Genomic DNA, 9,983 nt, shown 5'->3' on the forward strand with positions numbered 1-9,983 from the left:
TTCAGCTAAAGGCAGCAGCAACCTGGAAGGCAGGCTGATGAAGATCCTTCTTATTCCTTCGGCCCTCCTGTCTGTCTTTTTGTCCCCTTCCCTGGCCTACAGCCAGTTCTTAAAGGCAGCTAAGTGGCATCACTGCTCCTTGTCCCACTGCCTAGACTTGAGACAGTCACTGCGCAGCAGGCGGAAGAAAAGCACCGTGTTCATCAGGGTTATGATGGCCACGCCCACAATGCCCACCATGTAGGTGGCTGGTGGGATGTTCTCCCGATTGAGAACAAGCCAGCGGGTCATCCAAGCAAGGGTGCTGATGCGGAAGACTATATAGGTGCCCAAGTTGATCAGTCTGGTGATGTGGTAGTAAGGAGTGTGCGACAAGCCGGCCATGCGCAGGATGGTTCGCAGGTGCAGGAAGACAGAGTTGATCTCCACCAGCAGGGCCACCATAGCAAAACCAACGTAGCGGTGGACCACAAAAGCTAAGCCAAAACAGACAATCACCTGAAAGACAGGGCAAGAAGTTAGTCGGGACTAAAGGTAAAGGTAGTCCCCTGTGCAAGCACCAGTCGTTTTCGACTCTGGGGTGACGTTGCTTTCACAACGTTTTCACGGCAGACTTTTTACGGGGTGGTTTGCCATTGCCTTCCCCAGTCATCTACGCTTTCCCCCCAGCAAGCTGGGTACTAATTTTACCGACCTCGGAAGGATGGAAGGCTAAGTCAACCGTTCTATTAGTTCATATGAACATATGAAGCTGCCTTATACTGAATCAGACCCTTGGTCCATCAAAGTCAGTATTGTCTTCTCAGACTGGCAGCAGCTCTCCAGGGTCTCAAGCTGAGGTTTTTCACACCTGTTTGCCTGGACCCTTTTTTGGAGATGCCGGGGATTGAACCTGGGACCTTCTGCTTCCCAAGCAGATGCTCTACCACTGAGCCACCGTCCCTCCCTGGAGACGGCTACCTGAACCAGCTTTCGCTGGGATCGAACTCAGGTCGTGAGCAGAGGGCTCTGACTGCAGTACTGCAGCTTTACCACTGTGCGCCACGGGGCTACTAGTCAGGACTACAGTCCCTGAAAGACAGACTGCTAGCAGCAACTAACTGTAAGCAAGACAGGGACTGCTTTGAGCACTCGCCAGACGTTCAGCTGAATCTTTCAGCCCCTGCTGGTCTCAGCTGAACAACAGCCCACCCCACTTCTCTATAGCCCAGATCTCAGCAACGGAGGCCGAAGGTGGGATCAAAGGGGAGGTGAAGGACTGGAAGGCGCTTTGGTCTGTGTCCAAACATAAAGGCTGAAAAGATCCATGCATTTGGAGGGCGTTTCCACAACCTGTTCTTATGTTCACTGATTTTTGAGGATTGCTATGTTCTTTTAAACTATCTGCCCATCTCTTGGAGGCTAACCAGTGGCCAACAAAAATGGACACTCCGTACTACGACTACAGCTGAAAGACTCATATTTCGGCACTGGAGAGAGAAATGCCAACTGCCAATAAATCAACGGACTGGGTCTTATGGCTTAAAACAATTTATTATAATGTAATACATTGTAATATCATATTATCATTTGTTATTAAAAATTAATACACATACATTACATTTTCTCCACCCCTCCCCCTTTTGGTGACCCCCGGCAGTGCCAATCCCCTTTACGTACCATTCCCTATTGCTATTTTATTTAATTTGTTAAAAGGTAATCAACTCTACCTATTCAAGAATCTTTCTTCATAAAAAAAAATCAAAAAGAAAAAAAACATATTTGTAATCCAATTTCATAGTAGTCCTTTTTAGTCATTTACAAAGAAACGAAAAAGATATAATCTAATAATCTCACTTTTAACTGTAATCCATATTAAGTTTCTTTAGAGATTAACCATTGTCAAAGATCGCCAAATGCCCTTTAACGTTCCATTGTTTTTCAATATACTTTTGAAACTTTCCCCACTCATTTTTAAACTTCTTTCAATCGTGTTCTCTTAAGATTCTTGTAAGCTTGTCCATTGCACTCCAATGCATAACTTTCAAAGTCCACTCCCACACTTCTGGTAATTTGTCTTGTTTCCACATTTGCGCATATAATGTCCGTGCAGCTGAAAGCATGTACCAAATTATCGTTCTGTCTTGTTTTTGAAATGTTTCCATTTGTAATCCCAACAAAAAATGGACTGGGTCTTAGAACTGTATCAATATTTGGCCACATGGCACACAGATGACAACTGAATATGTGTGTGTGCAGTTCTGGTCGCCGCACCTCAAAAAGGATATTATAGCATTGGAGAAAGTCCAGAAAAGGGCAACTAGAATGATTAAAGGGCTGGAAGACTTTCCCTATGAAGAAAGGTTGAAACGCTTGGGACTCTTTAGCTTGAAGAAACATCGACTGCGGGGTGACATGATAGAGGTTTACAAGATAATGCATGGGATGGAGAAAGTAAAGAGGTACTTTTCTGCCTTTCTCACAATACAAGAACTCGTGGACATTCGATGAAATTGCTGAGCAGACAGGTTAAAACGGATAAAAGGAAGTACTTCTTCACCCAAAGGGTGATAAACATGTGGAACTCACTGCCACAGGAGGTGGTGGCGGCCACAAGCATGGCCACCTTCAAGAGGGGTTTAGATAAAAATATGGAGCAGAGGTCCATCAGTGGCTATTAGCCACAGTGTGTGTATATATATATATAAAAAAAATTTTGGACACTGTGTGACACAGAGTGTTGGACTGGATGGGCCATTGGCCTGATCCAACATGGCTTCTCTTATGTTCTTATGAATATGAACTTGGTTTTAGATATTTAGAAACCTTTTATGGAAACATCTGCACAGATCTCTGCCCTAGTCTGGATGGCCCAGGCTAGCCTGAACTCTGAAACTAAGCAGGGTCTGTCTTGCTTTGTTATTTGGATGGGAGTCCACCAAGGAGGTCCAAAGTGGCTCCGCAGAGGCAGGCAGTGGCAAACCACCTCTCTTCGTCTCTTGTGTTAAAAACTCCACGATGGGTCATCGCAAGTCAGTTGAGACCTAACGCTTTCCACCAAGACTTTTTTTTGAGCAGGAATGCACAGGAATGCAGTCCCAGCTGGCTTGGCACCAGGGGTGTGTGGCCTAATATGCAAATGAGTTCCTGCTGGGCTTTTTCTACCCCCCCCCCCCCAAAAGCCCTGTCCATCACCATATATAGATCTGCCGCCGCAAATCTCGGTCTGTACTTTCTTTTCTCTTTTTTAAAATATGTATAGTTGCTGGATTTTGAGATTTTTCCCGTTCTTTTTATGTCTTTTTGAAGGAAAGGGATTTAAAAAGATATCTTACTTTTGCTAATGAAACTTGTAGGGCTCCTCGGGCTTCAGCCTTTGAACTCAAAGGTAGACACGTCAGGTGACTGCCCTTGGAATAGCTGCAGCCACTCAGTAGCAGAGCCAGGGCCTTTTTTTGAGCAGGAACGCACAGGAATGCAGTTCCGGCTGTCTTGGTGTCAGGGGGTGTGGCCTAATAAGCAAATAGGTTCCTGCTGGGCTTTTTCTGCAAAAAAGCCCTTTGCAAAACAATGGTGCCATTAGGGGGTGTGCAACTGAGTTCCTGCTGGGCTTTTTCTACCAAAAAAGCCCCGAGTACAGCTAAATACCCCCGCCTTCTCCGCCCTTTCCTCTCTCTGTTCGCAGTTCAGCTGGGGTGTCCCTTTAACCACAACTCAGCTGTAAAAGGTGAAGTGGCACGGCTCAATGGTGGAGTGTCTGCCTGGCATGCTGAAGGTCCTTGGTTCAATCCCTGACATCTCCAGTTAAAGGGATCCGTTAAAAGGTGACGTGCAAAGGTGAGACCCTGCAGAGCCGCTGCCGGTCTGAGTAGACAAGAGTGACCTCAAAGGACTGATGGTCAGATTCAGGTGAAGGCAGCTATCTGCATGTGTTCAAGGCAAAAAGGGGGTGTTGCTGAGTGGTTTGGGGGTCGGAGTGCGACAGAACCGTAGGAGCAACAAGCGGCATCAGGATGGTGTCCCTGCCCGCCTCTGTGGCACTTGTTGATGCTGCTTCCAGGACAATGGTACATACACACAGACGGATAGCTGTCTTACACCGTCCATCAAGGTCAGTATTATCTACTGAGACTGGCACCTCTCCAGGGTTTCAGATGGAGTTCTTTCGCAATACCTACTATCTGATCGTTTCAACTAGATATGCTGGGGATTGAACCTGGGACCTTTTGCGTGCCAGTCAGATGCTCTACTTCTGAGCCATGGCTCTTCCAGCTCTGGATCACTAGCCCATCTGGTCAGCAGACTGCCTCCCCATTGCCGCATGCATAGGAACCAGCCATATTCAGAGAGCTGACCGCAGAGCTGACTTGCGATCTGCTAACCTCTGTGCAAAGAATCAGCACACCTTCTAAGCAGTATATATATAAGAAGAAGACTGCAGATTTATACCCCGCCCTTCTCTCTGAATCAGACTCAGAGCGACTTACAATCTCCTATATCGTCTCCCCCCACAACAGACACCCTATGAGGTGGGTGGGGCTGAGAGGGCTCTCACGGCAGCTGCCCTTTCAAGGACAACTCCTGCGAGAGCTATGGCTGACCCAAGGCCATCCCAGCAGCTGCAAGTGGAGGAGTGGGGAATCAAACCCGGTTCTCCCAGGTAAGAGTCCGCACACTTAACCACTACACCGAGTTATCTCTCCCACTGAGATATGCACACACAGGGCATGCATCCCAATGCAGAATCCCACCCACTGTCTTTGGACATGCACGCCTTTTATTACCCCTTGTGATTTCCTACTTCACTGCTTGGCATTTCCTCCTGGCAGACTTTGCCCAGTCTGAGGGGAATGTGTCCAGCTCCCTGGCTTTTTTTTTTAACCCTCCTGCCGATGCACTTGCTCTCCATGTCCAAGAGAAGAGGCGGGAAGGGAACAAACACTTTGACTCAGGCAGATTTGAACCGGGGCCACACAAAAGGAGAGGAATCCATTCTGCCAGGTCCTCTCCTTATCCTGTCTTCTAACTTATCTCACCTGAGAACCACTCCCTCCCCCCGCCCCCCCAAAAAGAATCTCACCACTGAGTGATGGAACAGTAGCTCCCTCCCCTTCGCCCCTCCCCCCAAAAAGAATCTCACCACTGAGTGATGGAACAGTAGCTCCCTCCCCCCGCCCCTCCCCAAACAAAAAATCTCACCACTGAGTGATGGAACAGTAGCTCCCAGCACTGGCAAACCTTCTGGTTACACATCATATCGATGAAGTCCTGCAGAAAATATCCTGAGAAAGAAAAACAACCTGCTCAGCAAATATCTTTCGCACCTGTCCTGCTTAACAAAAGGATAAGATCTGTTCCATGGCAGCTTGGGTTCTGTGAACTGAAGACTGGAACTCCGGAGAAATGCTTCCAATTCCTAGCTTTCAGAATCTCCCTCCTCCCATTGTCTAAAACAGAGGTCCCCAACCTTTTTGGCACCAAGGACAGGTTTTGTGGAAGACAATTTTTCCAGGGACTGGGGGGGAAGGAATGGTTTCAGGATGATACAGTTGTGCACTTTATTTTTATAAGTGGTGGTTAAATATGTGGACTCTTACGTGAGAGAACCGGGTTTGATTTCCCACTCCTCCACTTGCAGCTGCTGGAATGGCCTTGGGTCAGCCATAGCTCTCGCAGAGTTGTCCTTGAAAAGGCAGCTTCTGGGAGAGTTCTCTCAGCCCCACCCACCTCACAGGATGTCTGTTGTGCGGGAGGAAGGTACAGGAGATTCTGAGTCACTCTGAGACTCTGAAGTTTGGAGTGGAGGGCAGGATATAAATCCAAAGTCGTCTTATTATTATTACTACATTGTAATATATAATGAAATGATTATACAATTCATGACCTGGTTGCTAACAGGCCACGGACCGGGACCGGTCCATGAACCAAGGGTTCAGGACCCCTGGTGTAGAACAGGGGTGGCTAAATTTAAGGTAAGAGCCATGTAGAATAAATGTCAGATGTCTGAGAGCTGCATGACATGAACGTCAGACATTTGAGAGCAGGCAGGCAGGCAGATAGAAAGATGGGGGAGGAGGGAGAGGTGGATAGAAAGCAACTTTCAATGCATTCTCCAAGCTACCAGCTGGCTTGGCAAAGTGATTTAAAGAGAGAAATGCCTTCTCCAAGCTGGCCAACAGGGTGGGGGGGGGCTTCAAGAGCCACACAATATGTGTGAAAGAACTACATGTGGCTTCCGAGGCCACTCCTGGTCTAGAATCAAGTCTGTGGAGTCAAGGTAAATGAAAAATGAAGTCCTGTCTTTTTAGGCCCCTGGACAACCGGAGGCCTGGAAGCTGACATCAGCTTCCTTGCTCTACACCTCCTAGCCCAGACTGAAACGGCAAGGAAACTGAACAGAAGGGAAGAGGGGCTGCGGTGTTCTCCTGCCAGGGTGGACTGCAAAGAAGCAGCAGGCTCTGCCCCAGGCCAAATGACAGACGCCTCCTTCCCAATAAAACAGCATCAGTGCCCAGAGCCACCTCCGCTTGTTTTGACCTGAAAGCCGGAACGCCTTTGTTACAGCTCAGAAGAGACTTGAAGATGTTCTTGCCTTAATGACTGCTTCAAGTTCCCTGGCACTGAATTCGGGTTTTAAGTCTTGATGCTACTGCCTTATTTTCACTTACAGTTCAAATGAGGCCCCTGCTCCCATCCCTGGTCCCATCTCAGCGACTCAGCGGAAAACAACCTCCCAACAGGCACTGCACTCATGGTCACACCCCCACTCCTCAAATGTTCCCCACCCCCACCCATGTCACCCATGCTTATGCTGCATAAGTTCTACAAGTGAGGATTTCCAGTTGGAGAGGTTGCCGTTTGTATTAATTTGGAATAGAATACAAACCGAGAGAGGTCACTATAATGGATAACACAACAAAAAATGCAAGCTAGTGACCAATTCACTATGAATTATATAGAAACCAGTCCAAATGTCCAAAACATACATTCAAGTCCCAAAGTAGTGTGGTGACAAGCCAATTGATTAAGTACTTGTTTCTTTCCAGTCTTCATCAGAAGCCTTATACTGAGCTGTAGCAGATGTGAAATTGCTGCTGGAGATGCTCTGCGTCCCCCTTTTTAAAAAATTACGTAAAGAATCTATATAACTGAATCAATATTCGTCCCAGGTCTGATGAAGACTGGAAAGAAACAAGTATTTAATCGATTGGCTTGTCGCCACACTACTTTGGGACTTGAATGTACATGTTTTGGACATTTGGACTGGTTTCTATATATTTCTTAGTAAACTGGTCACTAGCTTGCATTTTTTGTTGTGTTTGTATTAATTTGTCAGCAGGCTAACCAATCTCAAAATGGGTCTTCAAAAACAGGGGCTTCTGGCCAGGGTTCTTGTTCCAAAGAGCAGCAACCGCTGTTAGCTGAGGTGGCCCTAAAAACAGTGAGCAGCCCATGGCGCTTTGCACAGGCTGGGACTTATTATGGCACAAGGCTGGCTGGAACAGAGACTGGTTCTCTGTGCGCCCGCAATGCCCACTGAGTTTGGAGTGCAACTCCCTGAAGACTTGACAGCGTCATCTCTTCCCAGCAATGTTCACTCGGGCCACAAAGGCACTGCAGGACTTTTGTGCACTGTTGCTCCTCAGCCCGGCCTTCCTCAGAATCAGGGGCCATCGCCACAGCTCTGCTGAGCTCTGGCCTGGAGAGATCCAGAGTCATCTTTCGACAAGCTCCCCGTCAGCTGGTGTGCCCGGATAACCAAAGGAGACTTCTGGAATTCGATTCTGTGCCTGGGAAGAGAAACAGCGCTCCCGCCAGCAGTTACAGAGGGAGATGCGGCTGAGCTCTGGAGTGGAATTTGCTGCACTGGGCAAGAACGGACTTCATTGTTCGCTCTTACCAGCACGTGCCAGCTAACAGAATGGGGAGAAGCTGCCACTGAGCACCATGGCTGTCTCTTCATCAGCATTTTTTTTTGGGGGGGGGGGCACAGCTCCACAGGGGACTACAGCACACACCTGGGAGCTTTGTTAAAATTACCGGTTCGCCATCATGCGTTATGTTATTTTGTGGCTTTAAATGGTAACTATTATAGAAAATGTTTTGGATTGTTTTCTCTGCTTGTTGTCACCCTCCCTGAGCCCGCTTGCTGGGAAGGGTGAGATAGAAATCCTCTAAATAAATAATACAGAAGACCCAGTGCCGGATTAAACCCTGTGGAGGCCCCTAGGCAGTCAAAATCTTGGAGGCCCCCTTGCAAATTGTCTTAGAGTTGGAGTGCCCTTCCCCCAGCTGCTTGAGACCCCCCCCCCCCCCTTTGCAGCCTGTAGCAGTTTCCAAAAGTTCCCTTGACAAAGCTGCAGGGGAGAGGCAGAGAGAGGCAAACTTGGCCATGACAGCGGCAGCAGCAGGCTAGTTGAGCAAAGAGCAGCATGGTTTTTGACTATGCGTTCAGGCTGGAAAGGCTGCAAGCAGGGGGGAAACTGGGGAGGGGTGTGTGAAGCCAGCCAAGACCCCAAAGGTGTGTGGGCCCATAGGCCAGTGACTACTTGGCCTAATAGTTAATCTGGCCCTGAGAAGACCCACAGCAGGTTCAGGACTGGGCTTGCTCGAGTGAAGCCAGGCATTGCAAGAGAAGAGGTACTGCCAGTTTGGTGTAGTGGTTAAGTGTTCGGACTCTTATCTGGGAGAACTGGGTTTGATTCCCCACTCCTCCACTTGCACCTGCTGGCATGGCCTTGGGTCAGCCATAGCTCTCGTAGGAGTTGTCCTTGAAAGGGCAGCTGCTGTGAGAGCCTTCTCCAGCCCCACCCACCTCACAGGGTGACTGTTGTGGGGGAGGAAGGTAAAGGAGATTGTGAGCCACTCTGAGACTCTTCGGAGTGGAGGGTGGGATATAAATCCAATATCTTCTTCTTCTGCCCAGGCATGCACATCTCCAGTGTTCTTTTCCCAGCAGTTCTCCCCCACCCCCAAACACACTCACCCTCTGAGCCTGCAGCTTCCCTTCACATCCAGTCCTCAAACTGGAGATGCACAAACGATGGAAAAGGGTAGAGGGCTTTCCCATGGAGGATCTCTTTCACTCAGCCCCACAACTATTCCCCATGCCCTGAATCTGTCCCAGGCTAATCATGATTGGGGATGGGGGGTGGGGAGAGAGAGAATGAAAAAGAGAAGCGATTTCCAAGCCCAAGCGTTCGTCCCTCTGTATCCAAATCGCGCCCTGCACCCTTCCCTCGGCCCCCAGCAGCCAGGCGGGAGAGAAGCCACCACTCACCGACGGAAACCCCCAGAAGGCGATGCGCCATGGGTAAGTGCGTGTCGATGAGGTCTTCGGCCATCTGCGGGTGGAAGTAGAACCTGCGGCGGAGCGAGAAGGGCAGGTGAGACGGGGCGCGCAAAGCCCACCGGCCCCGGCCCCGATTCCCCGCTCGACTCACCCGAGGAGCGCCCCGGCGCTGCTGAGCAGGCTGTGGACTAAGGACGTCCAGATGTTGAGCCATTTCCAGCGGTTGTGCTGCGCCGGCGGCGGCACCAGGCGCTCCAGCCCGACGTTGAGCAGCCGGAAGGCGGTCACCGACCCCGCCAGCACCAGCAGCTCCATCGAGGGCCGCCCGGGGCCAGCGTCTGGCTCGGGCCCCCGACGGCGTGGCCGCCGCGCCTCCCTAGCCCAGCCGGGCAGCCCAACGCTGGTTCTCGGGCGCCTGCCATTGGCTCCGGCTCGCTCTCCTTGTGGTCTCCAGGGCGACACCACGAGCCCAGCCCACCCCCGGCTCGACGGAGCCGAGGCCGCCTCCTTTGGCCTGGACCAGGGGTGGGCAAAGTTGCTTCACATAAGAGCCCCGTAGAATAAACAGGGAAGGAAGGAAAAATAGATGGAGGGGAGAGAGAGGTGGAAAGAAAGCAACTTTAACTTGAAATGGCTTGGGGAAGTGATTGAAAGAGAGAAATGCCTTCTCCATGCTGGCTGACGGGGCAGTGGGAGCTTGGAGAGCCACGCC

At 49.8% G+C, this 9,983-nt stretch overlaps 1 protein-coding gene across 1 annotated transcript; it reads right to left on the reverse strand.

The window, feature by feature from the left end:
* Positions 1–95: 95 nt before the first annotated feature.
* Positions 96–9,700, reverse strand: TLCD2 (TLC domain containing 2). Its single transcript, XM_060259178.1, has 4 exons — positions 9,423–9,700; positions 9,260–9,342; positions 5,179–5,261; positions 96–498 (listed from the first exon to the last, which is right to left on the reverse strand). Exons 1-4 carry the CDS (start codon positions 9,584–9,586, stop codon positions 130–132), a joined length of 699 nt encoding a protein of 232 aa, XP_060115161.1. The 5' UTR covers positions 9,587–9,700; the 3' UTR covers positions 96–129.
* Positions 9,701–9,983: the final 283 nt, after the last annotated feature.

The sequence above is a fragment of the Heteronotia binoei genome, chromosome 18, assembly GCF_032191835.1.
Source record: "Heteronotia binoei isolate CCM8104 ecotype False Entrance Well chromosome 18, APGP_CSIRO_Hbin_v1, whole genome shotgun sequence".
NCBI lineage: Eukaryota > Metazoa > Chordata > Lepidosauria > Squamata > Gekkonidae > Heteronotia > Heteronotia binoei.